The sequence below is a fragment of the Cetorhinus maximus genome, chromosome 11 (genome assembly GCF_964194155.1).
Source record: "Cetorhinus maximus chromosome 11, sCetMax3.hap1.1, whole genome shotgun sequence".
Classification (NCBI taxonomy): Eukaryota; Metazoa; Chordata; class Chondrichthyes; order Lamniformes; family Cetorhinidae; genus Cetorhinus; species Cetorhinus maximus.
The window spans coordinates 11,588,577-11,613,881 of NC_135889.1; the positions used below are offsets into that span (position 1 = coordinate 11,588,577).

A 25,305-nucleotide genomic window follows, 5' to 3' on the forward strand; every position below is an offset into this window, starting at 1 on the left:
TGCAGACGGAGCGCAGCGTAGATACACCTGGTCGCGGCCAGACGGGTCCATTCGTTCCAGGATAGACTTCCTGTTTGTGTCCCGTGCATTCACAGTCAGATCCACCGACGTCAAGCCGGTGTTCTTCTCTGACCACTGCCTCCTACTGGCGGACTGCCACTTGGAGGAAGACCTGAGGGTGGGCAGGGGGGCATGGAAGCTAAATGTGCAACTGCTGACCCCAGAGAACATTGAGGAGCTCAAGAGGGAGTACAAAGGTTGGAGAACCGTGAAACCCCTCTTTGAGTCCCTGACACACTGGTGGGAAGTGATCAAGGGAAGCATCAAGAGGTTTTTCATCCTCAAAGGCACCCAGAAAGCTAGAAAGGAACAGAGGGAAATGTCCCGACTCCAGGAAAAGATGCAGAATCTGCTCCGGCTGCAGTCGATGGGGGTCGATGTCAAGGAGGAGCTCCAAGAGGTGAAGGGCCAGCAAGCCTCGCACTTTGCCTCGGAGGCCTCCAAGATCATCTTCCGTTCCAGAGTCCGCTCCGTGGAGCAGGATGAGACGTGCTCACGTTTCTTCTTCCAAAAGGTACACAGAGAGCGCTCTGTGATCAGCAGCCTGAAGGAAGAAGACGGCTCGGTAAAGTCATCACGGTCCGACATTCTGAGGATCAGCAAATCCTTTTATGCCGGACTGTATGACGTGAAGCCCACGGACAGCACGGCCTCCCAGTCCTTCCTGTCCTCTATCACGGAGGTCCTAGACCACAGTACGCGGGAGAGCCTAGACAAACCGCTAACTCCTGACGAACTGACTAAGGCCCTCGAGTCCTTCGAGAAGAGTAAAACCCCCGGAAGCGACGGCCTGCCGGCGGAGTTGTATTCGGCTCTGTGGGACTTGATCGGCCCAGACCTGCTAGAAGTGTACGAGAGTATGCTCCTGGCCGGCAGCATGTCAGAATCCATGAGGAAAGGCATCATCACCCTCATCTACAAGCACAAGGGGGAAAGGGAGGAAATTAGAAATTGGCGACCCATTTCACTGTTGAATATGGACTATAAGATTCTGTCCAAGGTCATCGCCAACCGGGTCAAATCCGCTCTGGAATTGGTGATTCACCCTGACCAGACCTGCTCTGTGCCAGGCAGGAAGATCTCTGACAGCCTGGCGCTGCTCAGGGATACGATTGCCTATGTACAGGACAGGGGTGTGGATACCTGCCTCATCAGCTTGGATCAGGAGAAGGCCTTTGACAGAATATCGCACACCTACATGGGGGATGTGCTCTCCAAAATGGGCTTTGGGGAGGGAATTCGAAATTGGATCCAACTGCTCTACACTAACATCAGTAGCGCAGTCTCAATCAATGGGTGGGAAACAGATAGCTTTCCGATTAAATCTGGAGTCAGGCAGGGCTGTCCTCTCTCGCCTGTCCTTTTCGTGTGCTGCATAGAACCCTTTGCCGAGTCCATCAGGAAGGATCCGGGCATAAGAGGAGTGACGATCCCAGGCAGTGGAGGCACTCAGGTAAAAGCCTCCCTGTACATGGACGACGTCGCCGTCTTCTGCTCGGATCCGCTGTCGGTGCGCAGACTGATGCACGTCTGCGACCAGTTCGAACTGGTCTCGGGAGCCAAGGTAAATCGTGGGAAGAGCGAGGCCATGTTCTTTGGGAAGTGGGCTGACCGATCCTTTGTCCCCTTCACTGTCAGGGCTGACGGCCTGAAGGTGCTGGGGATATGGTTCGGAGGGACCGGGGCATGCGTTAGAAACTGGAAGGAGCGAGTGGCTATGGTGAAAAGGAAACTGGGCATGTGGGAGCGACGCTCCCTCTCCATTGCGGGTAAGAACCTGGTCATCAGGTGTGAGGTACTCTCGCTGTTGCTGTACGTGGCGCAGGTCTGGCCCATTCCACACTCCTGCGCGATGGCGATCACTCGAGCCATCTTCCGCTTTATCTGGAGGTCGAAAATGGATCGTGTCTGCAGGGACGCGATGTACAAGCCTCTAGATAAAGGGGGAAAAAACGTGCCCAACATCGCCCTCATACTGATGGCCACCTTTGTGTGCGGCTGCATCAAGCGGTGCGTAGACCCTCAGTACGCAAACACCAAGTGTCACTACGTGCTGAGGTTCTACCTGTCCCCGGTGTTGCGAAGGATGGGTCTGGCCACGCTGCCGCGGAACGCTCCAAGTAGTTGGACCGTGCCGTACCACCTGTCCCTGGTGGAAAAATTTATGCAGAAAAACACCTTTGACCACAAGTCCATCAGGCAGTGGTCAGCACGTAACGTCCTAGAGGCCCTGAGGGATAAGGAGAGGGTGGACCCTGTGGGATGGTTCCCCGAGCAGACTGTCAAAGTCATTTGGCAGAATGCCTCATCGCCAGAACTTTCCAACAAGCACCAAGACGTAGCTTGGCTGGTGGTGAGAAAGGCCCTCCCCGTCAGATCCTTCCTACACGCCAGGAGTCTCACCCCCTCTGCACGATGCCCTCGAGGTGGCTGTGGTGGGGAAGAGACCGTTGTTCACCTCCTTGTGGATTGTGCCTTTGCAAAGAAAGTCTGGAGAGAGATGCAGTGGTTGCTGTCGAGGTTCATCCCGAGCAGTTCTGTGACACAGGACTCTGTGCTCTACGGGCTGTTCCCAGGGACACACACCGAGACAAACATCAACTGCAGCTGGAGGATCATCAACTCGGTGAAAGACGCGCTTTGGTCTGCCCGAAACTTGTTGGTCTTCCAGCACAAAGATTTGTCCCCGACCGATTGTTGCGGACTGGCACAATCCAAAGTCCAGGACTACGTGCTGAGGGACGCACTAAAGCTTGGGGCAGCTGCCGCAAAGGCGCAATGGGGAAGGGTCGCTGTCTAAGACCTTTCTACCACAGCGCACCGAGAGACTGGGAACTGTTTAGAGCCCCTCGGGCTGTACAGATCAAAATGAAAGGCTGTAAATGACTGTAATATTGTTTGTACTGATGCACCTGGTGATACATTTTGTAAAAGTTTAACCTGGATTGTACCCTTGTAATGTTGTTTTTGAAATGGTTTTGAATGTGATTGAAGATTTTTATGAATAAAGTATATTTTTACAAAAAAAAAAAATCAAACTCTCTCACATAGTATTAACATGGGGACTGTAGCACAGTGCTGGACTAGTTACTGGACGAGTAACTCAGGGACCTGGGCTAATAATCTACAGACACGAGTTCAAATCCCAACACAGTAACTAGGCAACTTAAATTCGGTCAGCTTAATAAATCTGGAACGAAAGGCTTGTGTATCAGTAATGGTGACCATCTTACAGTTGGATTGTAATAAAAATCCACCCGGTTCCCTTCAGAGAGGGGGAAATCTGCCCGGCCTCACTCGACCTGGCCGACTGACTCTGTACTGCCCTTTGAAATGGCGCAGCACGCCACTCGGTTGTATTTTCAGGAAGGGTAATTAGGAGGGGGGGCAATAAACGTTGGCCTTGCCAGCGATGCCCACATCCCATCAATGAATAAAGGAAAAGGCCGAGGGCTATCTGCAGGGAGCGGCTCATCCGCCTTCCAGGTGAAACAGGCCTGGGAGCCCCGATTCAACAATTCATCCGGAAGTCGGCCCCTCTGGCAGTGCAGTGGGCCCTCGGAGTGTCAGCCTGAGTTAACGTCTGTTAAAATGGCAGAGATGAAAAACTTTCATTGGGAAGACTTCTAAGAGTGAGGAGAGGGGTTAGGGGCAATGTCTTCACGTAGAGAGTTGCTGGAGTGGAATGTTTTGTCATAGGGAGTAGGAGAGACAGAGGCCATTCCATCTAGAATGGACAGATATTCAAACAGAAAGATACAGGGCTGTAGAGGGAAAGAGGGCACTGGGCTAAGTTTTCAGACTGTTTTAGCAAAGAGCTAGGGCAGGCATAATGGGCTGAACGGCCTGTACTTATTATGAAAGTCCGTGGATCTATGGCTGGCACTGATCACAGCAATGGCACTGATGCTTTTGTTACTAGTCCTGCAACTTGTGACGTCAAGGTAAAAAGAAACTCAGCACAGGGACAGCAAAGAGTTGACACGATGGCGGTGGGGCAGTGTGGGCAAGTCAGACCATGAGTGAGCTCACCCTGACATTTCGAAGCCCAGGTTTGGACCGACACTCCACCTGTCATGTCTCCAGAGGGAGCGGGATTGTGAAGTGGTTAATTTCTCTCTCTCTCTCTCTCTCTTTGCGCAGGTTAATTAATCGCTTACTATGAAAGGACGCAGCGTGAAATCAACCTGCCCGGATCTCAGCAAACTGGTAGGTTGCCAGTTTTGGCAGAATTCTTTTGTGTTTGATCATACCTCCTCACACATAGTCAGCACTTTCTCCTGCATGAGGTGCTCGCACAGTTGATTATGCTCTAGCCTGGCAACGGGAGTTCTTACAGGTTACGCCTCAGCTGCTGCTATTGCTGCGCTTTCTAAACGAGCGGCTACTGATGTTCCTTAGGAGCATGTTTGTGATACCGCTGCCTGTAACGCACAGCTGCAACTGAAGGGGTTCAGTGCTCCTTCTGTATCTTTGGTACTGCAGGCTCAACAACTTCAATGTTCTCCTTGTCGGCCTCCCACCCTCCGGCATCTGTGAACTTCAGCTCATCTAAATTTCATCCTAACTCGTGCCAAATCCTACTCACTCATCACCCCCTAACTTACATTAGCCGCACATCTGGTAACACCTCAAAGTTAAAACTCTCATCCTTATGTTCAGTTCCATTCAATGTTTTGCAACCAACACCCGCCCCCCACCCGCCCCACCCTATCTCTGTAACCTGCTCTCCAGTCCTACAACCTTCGAGATCTTTGCATTCCTGTAATTCTGCAACCCACTATCAAAAATTCCCCAGGGGTTACCATTGTTGACCAGAAACTGGACTGCAGCAGTCATATAAATAGTGTGGCTGCAAGAGCAGGTCAGATGCTGGGAACTCTGCAGAGAATAACTCACCTCCTGACTCCCCAAAGCCTGTCTAGCGTCTACAAGGCACAAGTCAAGAGTGTGATGGAATACTCTCTAGTTGCCTGGATGAGTGCGGCTCCCACAGCACTGAAGAAGCTTGACACCGTCCAGGACAAAGCAGCCCGCTTGACTGGCACCTCATCCACCACTTTCAACATCCACTCCCCGCACCGCCAACCCACAGTAGCAGCAGTGTTTACCATCTACAAGATGCACTGCAGGAACTCACCAAAGCTCCTTCAACAGCACCTTCCAAACCCATGACCTCTACCGCCTAGAAAGGTAAGGGCAGCGGATGCTTGGGAACACCACCGCTTGCAAGTTCCCCTCCAAGCCACACGCCATCCTGAGTTGGAAATATATCCCCGTTCCTTCACCATCGCTGGGTCAGAATCCTGGAACTCCCTCCCTAACAGGACCGTGGGTGCACCTACGCAAAATGGACCTACTCAAAGTACCCAGTTTCGAGTGGCCAAGTAATGAGCCACTAGTGAGATTATAAAACCGTCTTGGCATGGGTGCAACTGCAACAGATGTGGATTTGCCGAATGTTAATTCCGCAAAGCATATAAGTCAGCATCGAGCATCAGTGCAGAGCAGAGGTTCAAGAAGGCAGCTCACCACCACCTTCTCAAGGGCAATTACAGATGGGCAATAAATGTTGGCCTAGCTAGGAACACCCACATCCCATAAAAGAATTTTTTTTTAAATTTCCTTCAGCCCACAGTTGACTGGGCTTTCAGCTGCAAAGCCCTAAACTCTGGAATTCCCTCTCTAAATCCTTCCGTCTCTCTCTCTCTCTCTCCCCCTTTCTCATTCTTTAAGACACTCGGTAAAACCTGTCTCTGACCAAGCTTCTGGTCACCTGCCCTAATAGCTCCTTATGCAGCTCAGGGTCAAGCTTTGTCAAGAGCACCTGAGGATGTTAGTGGCGCAATATAAAAGCAAGCTGTTGCTGGTGGACCTCTGTGGGGGAGGGGGTAGTGGGGAAGATCTTCTATCAGCCAGCATATCTAAACATGTGACAACAGGCTGACTGTCCTCTTTGAGCCCTGTGGGTGTGCTAGTCAGCTCCCTCCACTCTGCACTGACGCTCGATTCGGACTTAAATGCTTTGCGGAATTAGCATTCGGCAATTCCCCATCTGCTGCCATTGCATGCATGCCAAGATGGTTTTATAATCTCGCTAATGGCTCATTACTTGGCCACACGAAACTGGGTACTTTGGGGGATTGTATTCGCAGCTTAATGTACCAAATGAAAATCAATATATTAAAAAAAAATTAAAACCTGCTGGTAAGAAATGATTTAATACTGAGCAACGCAATTACCACATTGCCAAGAAACCTCTGGTGTCATAAGCTTCTGATTGTTTTTACGGTCAATCTTATGTTTTTGGTTAACTCTTCATTTGTCGTTCTGCAGCAAAGGTTGAACCAATCTGCATCTCAGGAAAACATGCTTCGAAACATTGCAACATGACTGATTGACTCATTAAATTTCTCAGCCATTTCAACAGTGCCATTGGGGCTATTTTAACCACCCTATGATGGTCAGCAGAGGCCTCTCCCCCTTCCTACGCAATCTCTCTCTCTCTCTCTCTCTCCCTCCTTCCCTCTCTCTCTCTCTCCCCCCTTCTCTCCACTGAACCCCTAACCCACTGACTCCCAATTTAGCCCTGGGGGTAATTGGAAAAAATCCAATTGGGCTGCCCCTGACAGGATTAAGCAGCTCTTAAAGGGCCACCACTTTCACTTTCAACAAGCCTGGGTTTTATTTTTTGGAGGGGGGGGAGGGGGGGGGGGGTGATGGCCAGCAAAGAAAAGCTTCTGCGAATATGTGGACCTGCACCTCCCCACCCCACCTCACCCAACCCTCCCCTCCACTGGCCCACTTTGAAGACACTTTGGATGTTCTCCTGGAGGAGCCACAGCAGAGCAGGGATTCATCGTCTTAACATTCAAGCCAGGCTGTTCAGGAGGGAAACTATTTCCTCTGGTGGGGGATTCCACAACAAGGTGGAATAAACTTTAAAATTAGAGCTCCGTCGTTCAGGGGGTGACAGGAAGCACTTCTTCACGGAAAGGACAGTGGGAATCTGGGACTCTCTCCCCCAAAATGCTGTTGAGGCCGGTGGGGGGGGTCAATTGAAAATTTCAAAACCGAGATTGACAGATTTGAGTTGGGTAGAATCATAGAATGGCTACACCACAGAAGGAGGCCATTCGGTCATCACATCCATGCCGGCTTTCTGCGAAAACAACTCAGCTAGTCTCGCTCCCCTATAGAATCAGAGATTGGTTACAACACAGGAGGAGGCCATTCAGCCCATCGTAAGGGATACGGAGTCAATGTGAGTGGACAGAGCTAAGGCCCAGATCAACCATGGCCAAACTGAATGACAGAACAGGCTAAAGGGGTAGAAGGCCGATATTCCTTAGATTTGTCCATGGAGTGCCCCTGGGCTCAGATGCTAGCTTCTAGCTGCAGAGAGGTGGGAGAGGGGAAATCGCACCCCTAACTGATGTGGGTGCCACATCACCGCCTGTTTAATAGAGCCCTTCCTACCCGCAAAACAAAAGAAATAAAGTCAGGGGCTTACCTTGGAGAAGAATGTCTTTTGTTTCTCATAATGTATTTCTTTATACTTGGAGGACAGCAGGTTACTGTGGGGTGGAGAAGGAAAACACAAGTTAGTTGGCACAGAAATCGGAGAACGAGTCATCTCTCTCAGCACTACGGATGGCACCCTAGGGTCCTAACTGCTCCATAACACCCCACCATTCAGCCTGACTTCATTACAGTGGACAAGGCTGTTTGGAAAAGTTAAAAATACGAGTGTAAAGGTTAATTTTGAATTGATATTGGGATAAGGAAGAACTTGCATTCATATTGTACCTTTAATAACCTCAGAATGTCCCAAAGCATTTTGCAGCCAATGAAGTGCTTTTCAAAATACCTTTGTGATCATTTAAATTACATAGCAAAGAAGGAGGCCATTCAATCCATCATGCCTATACTGGCTCTTTGGTAGAGCTATATAATATCAGACCCACTACCCTGCTCTTTCCTCATAGCAGTGTAGTTATTTTCCCTTTTGAGTACTTAACCATGTCTCTTTTGAAAATTATTATTCAGTCTGCTTCCACCCACCTCCCAGGTAATGCATCACAGTGTACTATGTAAAAAGAAAATGTGTCCTCACCTCTCCACTGGTTCATTTTCCAATTATCTTAAGCCTAGGTCCTCTGCTTATCAATCCTTCTGCCACTGCCAGCAGTTTCTTCCTACTCTATCAAAACCATTCATGATTTTTCACACCTCTATTAAATCTCTTCTTAACCTTCTCTACTCTAAAGGGGACAATCCCGGCTTCTCCACAGAACTGAAGCCCCTCAACCCTGGTACCATTCGAGTAAATCTCTTCCGCGCCCTCTCCAAGACCTTAATAACCTTCTTAAAAATGTGGTGCCCAGTTGGGGCCTAGCCAGTGACTTATAAAGGTTTAGCATAACTATCTTCCTTTTGTAACTCTATTCCTTTATAAACGAACCCAAGGATCATGTATGTTTTGCTAAGAGCTTTATTCAATTGTCCTGCCACTTTCAAAAATGTGTCTATGTGAATTCCAGGATCTCCCTGTTCCTTCACCCGGTTTAAAACTGTCCACAGAGTTACAAATACAATGCAGCACAATTCAGCTCAAACAGTCCATACCAGCGTTGGTGCTCACCACTTTGTGTATCCATTCATGGGATATGGAGGTCTCTGGCAAAACCAGCATTTCTCCAACGCAAACTGGAGGAACAGCACCTCATCTTCCGACTAGGCACTTTACAGCCTTCCGGGCTGAATATTGAATTCAACAACTTTAAATCTTAAACTCCCCCTCCCCCCATCCCCACCCCGTTTCTTCCCCCTCCCTTTTGTCTTTTTTTTTCAATAATTTATATAGATTCTTCTTTTCCCACCTATTTCCATTATTTTTAAATCTACAACTAATACCTTGTTAGTCTTTCCACCCCACCCCCACTAGAGCTGTACCTTGAGTGTCCTGCCATCCATTCTTAATTAGCACTTTTCTTAGATAATATCACCACCTTCAACACCTCTTTGATCCTTTTGTCTGTGACATCTTTTGATTATCTGCTCCTATCACTGCTTGCTTATCTCCACAACCACCCCATCCTCAACTTCTCTCTCCCCGCCCCCCACCTTAAACCAGCTTATATTTCACCCCTCTCCTAACTATACTCAGTTCTGCCGAAGGGTCATGTTGGACTCAAAACGTCAACTCTTTTCTTCTCCACCGATGCTGCCAGACCTGCTGAGTTTTTCCAGGTAATTCTGTTTTTGTTTTGGATTTCCAGCATCCGCAGTAGCTTTTTGTTTTTATTTTTACTGCCCATCCCCAGTTGCTCTTGAGAAGGTGGTGGCGTGCCACCTTCTTGAACCACTGCAATCTGCAGCCTCCTCTCATTCTTCTTCAACTAACTCTTATCAGCTCAACCCTCTATTTCCCACATATGTTTGTCTCGCCTCCTCATAAATGCATCCACTCACCTCAACCAACTCCCTGTGGTAATGAGTTCTGTTCATGTCATGTCATTACATTGTTAAGGTTAAGAGAAACAGGTGATGGGTATTAATTGCCTATAAATAGGGGATACCTTCCACGACCAGCGGGCACCACGGGGGCTGGAGTGTGTCATCACATTTTATGTTAATTTAATTTGATAAGTTTTCTATCAAGTTTTGTCTTTTTGTTACAGTGCTCCTTTAAGGGGCTTTCAATTAGTTTATTAGTTAATTAGCTTATTTTATTGGTAATTGATAAAAAGAGCATATAAATAGGGGATTGCTGGGGCACTGGGTTGAGTAGGAGGAGAGCTGTGAGACTGAACAAGTCAATCAACTATTTCAATAAAGAAAAGGTTTCAGCTTCACCAACCCGCTTGGATCCTCTTAACAAGTTCCACATGCTCACCATTGTCTGGGTACCTTTTCAGATTTATTACTGACTGTCTGATAATGATGACCTCCAGTTCGCCCTTCCCTGCAACTGGAAACACTTTCTCTCTGTCTACTCCATCAAAACCATTCATAATTTTAAAACTCTCAAATCAGGTCACCGTTCAGTCTTCTCTTGTCAAGAGAACAGAGACCCAGCCTGTTCTTCTTTTCTTGATATGGCCCCGCAAATCTGGTATCGTCCTTATGTATCTTATTTGCACCCTTTCCGCTGCCTCTAAATTCTTTCTATAACATAGCGACCAGGACTGGTTTTGCCGAGACAGCCTCGGTTTTTCACTAAACATCCGAATGGTTTTGTCCAGGTTGCTCAAATGTTCGTGTTTTCCGTTCCACTGAGTGCCCTTCCCATTAGTCCATGCCTCGCCTTCTATACCCTGTCGGCAAACTCCCAAAAAAAAAGCCTTCTCATGCTGCGCTGCACCCTTGAAATGGGAATTATAGACAGACAGAGAGAGAGAAAGAGAGAGAGTACTTCCTCGTGGTGTTCCCTTCATCTTGCGGGAGCACATTAAGCAAACGAGACTGCGATGAGGGACTACCCAGCTGCCTCTTGGGTGCCGAGTGCGTGTGGGTGTGGTTCTCGTTGTTGGTATCGATGTTCAAGTTTAGGGGCTAGAGATGCCATGAAGCTCCCTCTCACTCCCTCACTCACCCTCAGCCGCTCCGCCATAGCACACAGACAATGGTCTTTCTCCAGCCGCCCAGTGGGTCACTTGACTCCAGATCCACCAAAAACAAATCAAATATATTGAGGTTTCTTTTTTTTAAAAAACAAGTCTGAAAACAATTTTAAAAATACTGCACCAACTGAGCTGGAATTTATTGGTAGTCTTGTTTTTAAAACGCAGGCATTAATGTAGTCATCTATATTATTTATTAGTCTATGATCAGATGAGATTTGTCGCTTTTATCGATTTTTTGGGTATTTTTCAGATGAAGGGAGTCTCTCCCTCTCTGTGAATGATATTGGGAGCGAGTGATGCTTGCTCACTGCACCAGAGCCTTTGGAGGGTAAAAGGGGAGGGGGGTAAAATGAGGGAGAGGGTGGGTAAGAGGAGGAGGAGGGCCAGCGGGGGAGGGCTGGAGACCAGCAGGCAAGAGCTGGAGACCGGCAGCGGGAAACACTGATTTTGGAGGGAGTGGGATTCATTTATAGGAGTTACTGGGGGTTATCGGTCATTTACCCCCATGACCTCCCATAAATTAACCCCATGACCTCCTGGGAGTCGGGAGGGAATCACGCCTCTGGGTGACGACAGAAGATTGGCAGCGGTATCCACCAACCACAAGCCACACATGATGAGCCACACAAGTCTGATGACACCCATCTGTGAACCACCAATCAGCGCTGAGGAAGGTGGCAGACAGGTTCAGGTTGAGCCATGGCACATTCAACCTGTAAGATTGTGTGCTTTCCTGCTTGTGGCCTTGAGTGCAAGTAAAATCTCCCACACTTGAGGTATGTTTGCTGGTTTAAAAACCAGTTTTTAGCCATAAGAAGCTATTGTTAGAACCCAGTGTGCAAATGGAAATAAATGAGGCTTTTAAATAGAGATTGGTTTTACCATTGGGCCTTGTGCAGTGAAGATAGGAAGGACAGAGGATTCTGAGATCTTGTGACAATCGAAGCCTTGGTTCAGGGTTTTTTTAAAGAAGATTCGGCAGAAACGTAATTAAAACAAAAGTCTGTGGTGTGTAACTGGTGTCTTCAATAATTGGGTGTCCTCATAGAGTTCCCAACTCTGGCTGGACATACTCCGGGAGATGTCATCACATGACTTCTTCCCACAGGGCTATTGGTTGCCCAACATATCAATCATCACTGAGCCTGCCTTCTAAAGGCTTTTCATTGTGTCCCGTTTCTGAATTTTGAAAATCTGGTCACCCTACCTTTTGGGAATCTAGATAAATTATATCTACATTACCCTTGTATACTCCCTGGGCAGTAGTTAATGAAGGGGACAGGGGTCTTGTTTTTGCTGTGGAGAGCCAGCGATATTCCCGCGTTGTCTAATTTAGGGAAGACCTGCTGCATCTAGTTCCACTCAGGCACTTGACAGGCCGGCCGCAGGCCTTTCCCTGGATCAAGGACCCCGGGGGAAGAGGTCCCGCTTACCCAGAGCAGCCAGCCAATCACAGGCCGCCAGCTCTATTGAACAGCAGTGCCGCCGATGAGGCAGTGGTGGCTGCCAGTACTACACCTACCTGAGTATTGTCGCTGGATCCCAGGCCACAGGTGAGCGATGGTAGGAGGAGAGTCGAGGGTTGGGGATCACAGGAGAGGGGGTGAAGGGGTCAGCAGCAAGGGCAGGGCCCCTCTTCCCAATGAGTCCCTTGATCAGGCACTGAGCACCTTTGAATGAGGGGTTTCTCCTCCCACCCCCCCGAGAAACCCACAGGTAAACCCACACAGGTTTGCTTGTCGTGCTCCCCGCCCGTGCTGCTTGGTTAATATAAGCGGCAGCAGGATGAGCCCCTGCGTGGGTATTAAGTGCCCACTTATGGGCCTCAATTAACGGCGGGGCGGGAGCTTTCCCCCCACAGACTTAATCGGAGTGGAGGCAGGAAGGCGGCGAGGTTCCCACCGGCCACCCTCCCCGGTGTCCTTGCCAATATTCATCCCTCAAGAAACACCACCATAATACAGATTATCTGGTCATTATCACATTGCCGTTTGTGGGAGCTTGCTGTGCGCACAGTGATTGCTGCATTTACTACATTTAAACAAAGACTACATTTGCATTGGCTGTAAAGCACTCTGTAAAAATCCTGAAGGGCGCTACAGGAATGCAAGTTCTGCCTTTATTATCGCCCCTTTCGATCGGAGGGTAAATTAACATTCACCCAGCTTGTCTTCCAACATCCTGTACTGGGTGTTTTAATCTGGGGCTATTCCCAACACTGCAGGAAAAGGAGGGAGAAATGTCTTCGTGGCTAAGCATAAGAGCTAAAAGGGAAGGTACTGAACACAAAGTCCTCCGACCTATTTATGGGGGAACACATCCTGTTTGGCAACACCCAGCGCATAGAGGAAAATAGTCTTAGCGTTGGCGGTTTGAAAGCATTTTCAATCAGCAGTCCTAAGGGTGGGCACGAGAAAATTCCTCACATATATATATATAACTGCCAGTTAAGTCTCAAAGGTGCTATTACAAATCGCAGTGAAAGGAACGCTGTGCTAGGCAGACATTGCACACAGGTCCCTTGCTGTCACACGCCGTTGCACTTTTAGCTCTATTTGCGCAGCAGAGCACGAATCCACCAGGCACAATTCAGAGCTCCAGCAGCAGCAAATGTGGCTGGTGATGCTGCCAGCTGTCACCCAGCTGGTAGCACTCTTGCCTCTGAGTCAGGATGTTGTGGGTTCCACTCCCACTCCAGAGACCTGAGCACCTAATCTAAGCTGACGCTCCCACTACCGTACTATCAGCCGATGCTATCTGTCGGCTGATATGTTAAGTCAAAGTCTCGTCTGCCCTGTCGGGTGGATGGAAAAGAACCCAAGGCACCGTTCAAAGGAGCGTGGAGAAGACCAGCCCAGTGTCCTGGCTGATATTTGTCCCTCAAACAACATCATTGGTCATTGTTACACTGCTGGTGAGATCTTGCTGTGCGCAAATTGGCCACTGCATTGCAACAGTACCTCCACTTCAAGGGGAAAAAAAAGGAACATTAGTGGTTGTAAAGCACTTAGGGAAGTCCTGAGGTCATCGAAGGCACCTTTCCTCAGCGCAACACTACAGTGCCAAACCACATTTTGTATTCAAGTCTCAAGAGTGGGATTCAAATGCGTGACCTTCTGACTTGGAGGCAAGAACACTACCGACTGAGCCAAGGTTAAAACTATGCTGAGCTCCAACTGTGACAACTTGGCATGGCTCCCTCATCATTTTCACACTTGAAAAGGATTCCTGTGCCATTGCAGTGAGCAGGGAAACAGGTGACACTGACAGTAGCAGCTGTGTCTCTTCAAGCATCACTGACTTCCCTCACTACTGCCAGATTTGATATTCAGTCACCACTACCAATCTAAAAATAATCAGGACAGAAGCAAAGGGGCAAGTCCTCGGAGTGCGATGAGAATGTATTTTTGGACTGATTTTTATGTTTTTACTCTGAGATGAAGAACTAAAATAGGAACTGGTGGAAGTTAAATCTCCCAAGGAGTAAAATTTGAGCCAAGGAGTCTGCTAAATAAGGCAGCCATACCAAAAATGAAGCATCTTGCAAAAAGTGAAGCATGCATTTATGTAATACTTGAAAGCTTCACATCAAATTATTTTCAATTGCAGTGCTGCAGCTGTGTAGGCAAATGCAGCAACCATGTTGTGCACAGCAAGATCACACAAGCAGCTAGTGGGCCTAGTCCCATACTGACTTCCCTTAATTTATCTGTGAGGCTGAAGAATATTTTTACCATTTTGTTTCATGTCCCTTGATAACTTAATTTCATAGTTCCTCTTCACCTTCCTTCACCTGTGTCTTTATTTAATTTTTCTCCTAATCTCTCCATGTTCGCCACTGTCATACTGTTATCCATGTATTTAATGTTTGTTCCTTTCTTTATTCTCAATTTTCCCTTTATATCCTTACTCACCCATGGTGTTCCGCTGATGTTGTGTTTGTTCTTGCCGTTTTAGTGGAATATATTTTTCTTGAACGCTGCTGAACACCATTTTAAATGTTTGCTGATTGCTGATTGCATCATTGTTTGCCAATATTGTTATCCATTTTATTTTTCCAAGCTTTAATCTCAGCCCCTCAAAATCAGCTTTCCTCCAATCTATTATCTTGGTCCTTGTCATACTTATGTCCTCGTTCATCATCATCATCTTAAACCATATTATGCTAAGATCACTATTGCCTAGCTGTTCCCCTGCTTTTACTTCTCTTAAATGCTCTGGTTCATTTTCCATTACCAGCTCCAGTAGCTTCTTACATACTGGGTTAGAAAGGAGCTCTGTACATATTGTAGGACCTCTGTTCCTTATCCTTTTTACCTACCTCTCCTGGCCAATTGGTTTTGGGTAGTTAAAATCCCCCATGATATGTTTGTTACTCATTCCCTAATTTGTTTGCATCTTTCTTCCTCCACCTCTGTTCCACTGTGTGTAGGCTGCCCCTATTAATATGATTGGTCTTTATTTTATCTCACCATTAGCCAATGGATTCTATTTTGATGGCTACATTACTTGTTTATTCTGTCATTATGTTACCTCTAATAGGTGTTGCTACTCCACCTCCCTTTTACCCTCTCTATTTTTTTAAAATATATTATATCTTGCAATGTTTAATTCCCAGTCCTGATGTTTTTGCAGCCATGTCTCAGTAATTCCTGCAAAATCTGGTTCCTCACTACATATTAATACCTCCAATCCTGGTTTTATTATGGACACTGTGTGCATTGGTGTAACTCATCTTTGATACAAGTTGCTCTCATTTTATTTTTAACCATCCTTTTACGCACATCTGTCCTATAACTCTAATTATTCCAGGTCATTTATATCCTCCTGTAGTTTAGCCTGTCCCAGGCTCTTTTCTTGCTTCATTTATATTTAACCTTGTTTTATTTCTTGTTGATCCCTCCCCAACTAGTTTAAAGTCTTTGCCAGATCCCTATTTACCTTCTTCAAAATAGTGCAATGTCTACTTGAGAAGGTAGATGGAGCCTCAGTTTAAGGACTGATCTGAAAGACGGCACCTCCGACAGTGCTGCACTCCCTCAATACTGCACTGAAGTGTCAGTATGTGTATGAAGTAGAACTGAACCCATAATCTTTTGAGTCAGAGTCAAAAGAGCTATTAACGGGACCATGAGTGATTCCTGGACCCTGAATAGTATAGGGATGCGAGGAAGAAGGGGTGTGGCTGTGCAGGAGGTTGGAAACAAGAATGTGGAGGTCCTGCCAAATTTAACACAAGACTTCATTATCAGGGAAAGATCAGGGATCTTGTAGAGCAGTGGTGGTCCAACTGTGGGGCAGCCAGCTCAAGCTCGGGGACCAGCGGGTGAGGGTAGGGTGGTGTTAGTATTAACCCCTTTATCTCCAACCTGTTGATACTCTTCCACTGTGTCCATCGTTTCATTCTGGCCTGCAGCAGACTTGACACAACAGTTCCATAGTCAGGCATCCAGCAAGTGGGATTCCATTGGTGTTATCAGCAGCAGTGAAGTTTACACCTACATATCCCCCAAAATGGAAGTTGGTGGGGTGGTAGCGGGGGTACAGTAATGGAGAAATCAAGAGTAAATTACCTCGGGTCACTCCCATGTGCCTCACTGTCAAGTGGCATTGGCAGATGAATAGTGGCCTAATCAACCACCTGCCCTGTTGGCCAGGAAGAGGGCAAATCAAAGAACCACAGAATGGTTACAGCACAGGAGGTCATTTGGCCCATCAGATCTGCACCCCTGCTCTTTCCCCATAACCCTACATACTTTTACCCTTCAAGGTGCTTATCCTATTCCCTTTTGAAAGCCACAATTGATCCTGCCTCCACCACACTGTGGGTGTACCTATACCACATGGACTGCAGCGGTTCAGGAAGGCAGCTCACCACCACCTTCTCAAGGGCAGTTAGGGATGGTCAATAAATGCTGGCCCAGCCAGCGACGCCCACATTCCATGAATAAATTTTTTTAAAAACCTCTCAATACAGCGAATTCCAGATCCTAACCACTCACTCCGTAAAAAAAAAGCTTTTCCTCGTGTCACCTCGGTTCCTTTGCCAAACACCTTATATCGGTTTCCTCTGGTCCTCAACCCTTCCACCAATGTAGACATTTTCTCGCTATCGACTCTGTCCAGACCCCTCATGATTTTGAATGCCTCAGTCGAATTGAATCTCCTCTCAACCTTCTCTTCTCCAAGAAGAGCAGCCCCAGTTTCTCCAATCTACCCCGGTAACTGAAGTCCTTCATCCCCGGAAAGATTCCCAAATTATTTTTTATATCTGCTCTAAAAGGATAGGGGAGGTAGAGGGGTGGGGGAGGGAAGGGAATTCATGCTGAAGGTGCTACGTATGAGAGGTAAATAATCATGAAAGACTTGGTGGGTGCACAGCCAAAGTTAAGGGCTAGGACGTTTCATCATGCAGACTGCTCAGACTTGTTTTCATTCCCTTGACTCTCTTCATACTGAGCAGACAAACTCTGCACATCACAGACTCCCTCAGAGAGGAACATAATTGGCTGCACACAACCAGGGAACCCATAGGGGATCATATCATCTTCTATGTGGCCGACTGCTTCAAATTAATTTGACACAATAACTTCGGGCTGGGATTTACATCATTTTCTTTTTGGCTAGGATTCGAAATTTGATTGCCAAGTTAATGAAGTTTGCGGATGCTGATCTGTGCACAAGCTGCCACTTCCGTGGCCTTGTCAACAAATAGCAGCTTCAGCAAGAGTTACTGCTGCTCCTAGCATTAAGAATTTGCTTTTGACAGTGGTGCCAGTGAAGTGACATAGCAAGAGTCTTGCCATAAATAATCCAGTCTGTTCCATTTAGATGCCAGGGAAGACTTGTACAGCACCTTTCACAACTTCAGAATGTACCACAGCGCTTTACAGCCAATGAAATACATTTGAAGTGCGGTCATTGTTGTGGTGCAGGGAACGCATCAGCCAAATTGTGCACAGCAAGATCCCACAGAGAGCCAGGCAATCTGTGTTTGTGATGACGCTTAGTTGGCCCAATCGCAGGGGGAAGCTCTCCCAACCCTTTTTCGAAATAGCGCCACGGGATCTTTTACATCCACCTGAGAGAGCAGACGGGGCCCCGATTTAACTTCGCCTCCCTCAGTGCTGCACTGGAAGTGTCAGCCTGGATTCTGCGCTCGATGGTGGTTGACTCTTAACTGCCCTCTGAAATGGCCAGGCAAGCCACCCAGTTCAAGGGGCAATTAGGGACGGGCAACAAATGCTGGCCTTGCCAATGACGCGCACATCCCAGCAAAGAATAGAAAATGTCTCTGGTGCGGGACTTGAACCCACAACCTCTAGGCTCTGAGGCGTTGCCCCCGAGACACAGCTGGCACATTTTCATTTGTACCGTACTATTGTTATTTGATCTCGGATTAACTTATTAGCCCCGATGCTCCTCTAAATAATGCTAGATCTTTAGGTGTAAATATGAGCAAGGGGAGCTTTTCTTCTGGCCTCCAACAGGCTGAGGTGACTTCAGAATTCCCACGGGTTCCAGGAGAGAAGGTACCTGGGGGTGACTGAAAATGGTGTGCTCTTCTCCACCAATGCTGCCAGACCTGCTGAGTTTTTCCAGGTATTTCTGTTTTTGTTTTTGTTTTGGATTTCCAGCATCCGCAGTTCTTTGCTTTTATCTCCTACTTCCAAGTTTAATTCAAACCACAGGGAAATTATACCCGTGGGCGCCTGCGACCAGATATGCCCCGCTTCCGCTGGTTGTTGGTCAGATGTAAACTGCCCCTGTTTGAGAGGGAGTTCATGTTAGTGCAGGATGCCCCTGGGGCGAGTATCACAGAATGAAACAGCACACAAGGGGGCAATTCGGTTCAGTGTGTCTGTGCCACCTTCATTGAAAACAGCTATTCAATTAATCCCACTCTCTCTGCTTTTTTCCCCATAGCCCTGCAAATTGTCCCCATCAGTGCAGGTGTAATTTATTTTTTAAAGTTTCTACTGAATCTGCTTCCACAGGCAATGTATTTCGGATCACAATTTTCCACATCGCCTCCAGTTCTTTCGCCAATCACTTTAAATCTGTGTCCTCTGGTTACTGGCCTTTCTGCCCCTGGAAACAGTTCTTCCTTAATTAAATTATCAAAACCGTTCTTGATTATTCTATTGAATCTCCTCTTCATCTTCTTTGGAAACAACCCCAGTATCTCTGTAACCAAATTCCTTTATCCCTGGACCATTCTATCGCTTCTGCATCCAACGGCCTTGACGTCCTTTTGAAAGTGTGGGTCCTAGAAGTGGACGCAATGCTCCAGTAAAAGATGCCCCTATAAAGGTGGGCCGCAGGGATACAGTTAATTCAAGTTGCCCTATTAAAGTGGGTGTTAGGGTTAGTGCATTCTGCCCCCATAAAACCGAGCATGGTAAGTGCACATTGCCCCTACAAAATTGGGTGCCTATGGGAGGGAGGCTACTTTGGTCAGCTGTGCTTTTTAAAAGGGCCAGACAGCAAGTGGTGCAGTGGTAAGCTTTGACAAGTGTCACCTGCAGCCACCGGGCAAAGTTAATTTTCTGGCCTTCTTGGGTGCACGTGCTTTCTTCTGCCATCGACAAGGAGATCCAACACTGGATCAGCTGTGCCAAGTCAGCCTCTACAGGCTAGGCCAGCCAGTACTTGACAATAAAAACCTCTGCAAGTCAACAAACATCCTAATGTACAGAGCATTGTTACCACCACACTCCTGTACTGCAGTGAGACCTGGACTGTGTGTCAGTGACGCAAAGGATGCCAGAGAAATTCCAGCAGCAATGCCTCCGACGCATCCTCCGGATTCAATGGGAGGACCATGGAACAAACACGAGTGTCCTTCTTGAAGCCAGTTCCACAAGCATTCAGGAAGGACTCCTGCAAAATCAACATCGATGGACTGGACACTGTGTCCGGATGGCCGAAAACCATCTCCCCTGCCAGGTCCTGTTCTCTCAACTTTCAAATGGCCAACGTTCCAGCAGAGGACAAAGAAAATGCTTCAAAGACACTCTTAAACTCTCCTTGAAGCACAGCAGCATTGACATTGATGACTTGGAGGAACTTGCTACCAATTGTTCCAAATGACAACAACTTGTCCATCAAGCTGCATCACACTTTGAGTCACAATGTCTTAATGATGAGACAGAACGGTGGCAGAGGTGGAAAGAAAAGGAAGTAAATCCTGCACTCCAAATCCCGCTACCTAGTGGGACATCCTGCCTCATGTGCCCAAAGATCTGTGGGTCTAGAATAATCCTGTTCAGTCACATGAAGACCCATGGCAGAAACTCACGGCCCTGAGTAGACGTCATCCTTGAATTGAGTGTCAGCCAACAGACCATTGGCTCTCCACCCATTTAAGTCCCATTAGGCACCTCCCATTCTTAGGAGGAAGAGGACGAGGCTTTTCGATGCAGCCCTTCTGAGTATCAGGGAGCTCGAACATCATAGGGAGAAAAGAGGGCACCTCCTTCTCGAGGGCAATTAGGGATGGGCTATAAACGCTGGCCTAGCCAGCGACGTCCACATCCCATGAACGAATAAAACAAAAACTTGACATTACACCACCAGCCACACTTAGTGTCCCTGGAGAATTGACCTGATGGTTACAGGGTTGCGATGCACATGTTGTCTCAGGTTCGCTGAGGAATTAGTGCAGGAGACACATGATTTTCTACAAGCGGACTCTGAGCCACGTGGCTTTGAATTCCTTTGTCTCTGAGCACTTTCCATGGGCAAGCTAACCAATATTAACCAGTCTGCAGCACATTCACCAAGTGTGTTATGTAATGTTCTCCTGGGTTCTTGTATAACATTCAGCTTATGTAGAATTACACAGAATTTCCAGAACAGAAACAGGCCAAACCAACTGATCAATGCTGATGCTCATGCTCCACATGAGCCTCCTCCCATCCCTACTTCATCTAACCCTATCAGCATATTCCTTTCTCCCTCAAGTACTTATCTAGCTTCTCCTAAAAAATACATCTGTGTTATTTACCTCAACTATTCCATCTGGCAGTGATTTCCATATTCTAACCACTTTCGGGATAAAGAAGCTTTTCCCGAATTCTCCATTAGATTTATTAATGACCATCTTATATTAATGGCCTCTAATTTTGGTCTTGCCCACAAATCAAAACATCTTCTTTATGTCTACCCTATCAAACCCCTTCATCATCTTAAAGACCTCATCAGACCTTCACTTTTTCAAAAAGACAGCCTGTTCAACCTTTCCTGATAGTGATGGGAACTCTCAAGTTGGTCTCCTCCTTATTTATCTGTTCTGTCCCTTTTCCCAGTGCTTGCAAGTCCTTTATCGATTTATTCGGCAGAGTTATTAATGCGGGTAAGGATGGTGGTGTAACTGTACACTTCACATTTATTCAGCAGAGGAAGGGTTGTTGCGTAATGGTGTATTTTCAGCTGATTCAGCAGGGAAGGGATTGTTGTGTAACTGTGCAGTTCCAATTTATTCAGCAGGATAAGGATTGTTGCGTAACTCCTCAAACCACAACACCCTACCACCACCAAGAAGTAAAGCAGGTTAGGTTATTATCAATAACTTCTGTCACACTTTTTACAAAAGCTGCCTGGGGATGATTCTCCTGTCAATGTCTGCCTACGTCCTCAGCGCACCCCTCTACGGTGCTGGGACCTGGGCAACGTTTGCTAGGTAGGAGAAAAGGCTGAACTGTTTCCACCTTCACTGTCTCCGATGGTGACCTTGTCCTGCCAAGGATACAACTCAAGAGGTTCTGGAACATGATAATTCCATCTCTGCTAAGCCAACGCTGTCTGCACTGCCTTGGCCATGTTCATGGGATGGATGACAGCTGTACACCCAAAGACCTTCTGTATGGTGAATTTTCCATTTGGTCACGGCCTTCTGAGTGTCCATACCTCTGCTACGAGGACACTGGCAAGCGAGATATGGAGATGGCGGATACTGACACTGACTGTTGCTGACAGCCATGATCTCCGGAGGCTGGCAGCTCGGAGGCGCATTGGAAGGGGTGAGCAGAAGCGAAAAGCTCAGCTGACCGAGTAGAGGTTTCCAGAGAAAGCAGAGGCCAGCGAATCATGCACCTTCTCAGCCCACTGTCTCCCTCTGCAGCAAATGCGATAGAGTCTGCCAGGCCAGAGTGGGGCTCCTGACACACAACAGGCAATGCTGAACACAGAGTTGACCACCATGGGACAAACCATTGTCTTACGAGGCAGAAGGCTGCCACAGATCTGTTGCCGGAGTGCTAACCTCAGCTCTGCTCCTTCTCATAATGGCACCGATGAGGCTGTCAGCTCAATATAAAGCTGAACTATTGCAGAGAGCGACATCTGCATAGTTTAGAGCAGAACCTATTAAAGTCCCAACCAGTGACACTGTCCCATTAACATTTTGTTACTTTTTTTTTAAACTGCATTGCAAACATCAAATTAAATAGCAAAAGACAAGCCTTTCCTCCCCCAGACAGGGCAGTTAGCTGAATGTCAACGTGAAACTCAGGCAGGCATCTTCCAGATTTGCAAACAAATGGGATTGTTCCCCTTGGAGCATAGGTGGTTAAAGGGAGTTTTAAAAAAGGTGTTGAGAATGATGGGGGGGTTTTGATAGAGTACATAGGGAGAAACTGTTTCCACTGGCAGATGGACCAAAGGACAAAAATAAGGTAATCGCCAAAGGAACTAGCGGGAAGACGAGGAGAACTTTTGTTTGCGTTATGTTCTGCAATGCATTGCCCAAGAAGGTGGTGGAAGCAGATTCAGTGATAACTTTCAAAAAGGAATTGGATAAATACTTGAAAAGGAGGAATTTATTGGGCTATGAGAGAAAGCGCAGGAGGAGTGGAAATGGCTGAATGGCTTTCTCAAGGTGCCAGGACAGAGGCAAGGGAAGCATGGTCACCTCCTGTACTGTAATATTCTATGAAATGATTACAGACATGGAACTGTAACTCTGAACAATCGCCTCAGCCAGATCCACTGACCCCCCCCCACCTTTTTATTTCCCTCAATGAATGCAAATGAATGCCAAATTCTGGGGGCGGAAATAAGTGAGGTCAGTACTATCATTTCGTACACCCAAGAGTTTAAATCACACCTTATGTCAATCTCAGCGCTGTAGGCAGTCGGTTTGGAAACCTTTAGCAATGCAGACACGCCGATGTAGAAATAAACACCACCTTCTAAAAACAGTCTGCGCGTGATGTTCAATATTTCCTTAGCTTTAGTCAGTCTTCAAACCTGTTCTTGCACAGAACGTACTTATACCTCGAAGCAGAAATGCAGTATAATTCAGACTCTTAAAATACCCAGTCCAAAACTGAAAAGCTGATGAATTTCAGGCAAGTCAAGCCTTTGACACCAAGCCTTCCCCGTGCTGAATTAACAATTTGTATTTACATAAAGCTTTAAACAGAGTAAGACGTGCCAAGGTGCTTCACAGGAGCACTATCAAACAAAATTTGGCGCAAGGAGATGTTGGCACAGAGATAAAAAGCTTGGTCATAAAGATGTAGAGAGGTTTAGGGAAGGAATTCCGCCAATGGTGGGGCAAAGGAAATTGGGGATTGGCCAGAATGGAAGGGAGGGCTGAGGGTTGTAGAGCTGAAGAACATTGTAGAGAAAGGGAAAGGCAAAGCCATGAAGGGACTGGAATTCTAGGCACCAGTGAATGGTTAAACAAGTCAGCACAGTTAGCTAACTAAAACTCTTTAGTTGGCTATTGCACTGGTTCAGTTGTTTAGTGCACCACTTATTAAGGTGCTGGGCAATATGCAACAGGAAGATCTCAGGTTCAGTTCTTAGTTAATACTGAGTTAGATCATCTCTGATGGGCCAACAGTAATTGCCCTCAATTGAACAAAAAAAGAGAAAAGAAAAATCACGAGTTGGGTTCTTGCTCCCAAGAACTGCTGGAAGGTAGCGTGCATCAGCAGGTAAGGGCAGAGCCTGGCTTGACAGCCAAACCTCAACCCCAATCACTGAGTAACCAGGTAACACATAGGGCCGGATTTTCAAGCAGTCATGGAGACTCCGGGGACCTTTAAAAATGGCGGACGGCAGCGGGATCTGGAAATCCCGCCGCCATTTCCAAAAGATCCTATTTTCGCCAGGGGTGGGTGGAGCAGGGAGCGGAACAGGGGTAGGGTTATCGTGACTTCCACATGTGGGAAACCCAAACGCGGCAGGGCCATTTGAACTCCATGCTGAGATCAAACAGACCCCATTTTCAGTGGAGCAAGGGCCTTAACCTTTGTTACAAATCCTTATAAGAGGTTGTAAATGCCCTTGAAGGGTGGGTAAAGTCTGTAGAGTTGTCACACTGTCAAGTTATTTAAATGGCCAGCTCTTTAAAAATTGAAAAAAGACTGACTGCCTCTGTCTGAGAGGGTTGAAAAAAAATTTTGAGTATTGCTGAAAAAAGAGACATGCTGTCAAAACTTTTTGTCTTGCACTCATCAGGACAGACACAAGAATACCAAATTTCGAAAGGAGCAACAATTTATACTGCATGAGAAAAGGGTGCTGATTGGTTGACACTCATTGGTCGAGGTGTTGCTATGGAGTATGCACCAGGAACTACTTGCCCCCACACTTTTGTTTAATTCAAAAAAGGTGCAATACCTAGACATGTTCCCTTTGTCTGAACAGGACAGGGCTCTGTGTATAAATATGTGTAGCTACTAGCAAGCGTAACTTATGCACATTGCAAAACTGACCAGCCCATGTTTGCAAAACTCAGAATATACTGCCCAATATTAGATGTGATTTTGCAATTGGACAGCACTTACAGAACAAACCCAAATATGCTAAGAATTACGCTAAGAACCAATTCAAGGTTATCAGTTGAATTCGCAATGTGGCTCTCTTACGCTTGCTAGAAACTACATATATTCATAAGCAGGAACCTGTCCTCTGCAGGCAAAAGGAACATGTCCAGGCATTACGCCTTTTTCAAATTAAACAAAAGCGTGAGGGACAATAACTTGTTGATACATTCTCCATGGCAACACCTCAACCAGAGTTGACTTGCCAATCAGCATCTTTTTCTCACACAGTATAAATCATTGTTCCCTTTGAAATTTGGCATTCTTGCATCTGTCCTGATGAGTGCAAGACGAAAAACTTTGACAGCATGTCTCATTTTGCAACAACACTCAAGTTCTGTACCACCAAACGACCATTTGAAAAAATCTGTTCTAGAAATTTCAATAATTGTTGACATAACCCGAAGTCCTACCATCATAGCAATATTAATGTTTGGAGGCTTTCTACAACCTACCACTATTACAATGAAGGGGGTGGGGGGTTATAAGATCACAGTTTGATTGACAGCTCAAAGAGGTTATTAAAGGATTAGCTGTCTTTAATGTGGTGTTATGAATACAAATGTTTGGTTGTTTTGTAAGGGATTACGTACTTGTGGGCATTTAAATTTATTGAATCATATTTCATGAATGGGACTGTTTTTTTTTATATAGTGAGCTCCGTAATAGATATCCAGAACTTTATTTTATTTCATCTCAGTGTGGCCTCTGAGGTCTGCCTATGATGGATACGAGGTGAGTTGGCATGGAGTGCATAAGGGCAAAGGATGATGGATGGA

At 46.8% G+C, this 25,305-nt stretch overlaps 1 protein-coding gene across 11 annotated transcripts in view; it reads right to left on the bottom strand.

Moving 5' to 3' along the window:
- LOC144686390 (disintegrin and metalloproteinase domain-containing protein 23-like) overlaps positions 1-25,305 on the bottom strand; it is a 198,610-nt gene that overhangs the window by 137,552 nt on the left and 35,753 nt on the right. For all 11 annotated transcript variants that reach the window (XR_013577924.1, XM_078551539.1, XM_078551537.1 and 8 more), the window contains exon 4: positions 7,574-7,637. Coding sequence is in view for 10 of the 11 variants with exons in the window: in XM_078551539.1 (XP_078407665.1) it covers positions 7,574-7,637 (64 nt within the window). In the remaining variant the exon portion in view is untranslated. The remainder of the gene's footprint in view (positions 1-7,573; positions 7,638-25,305) is intronic.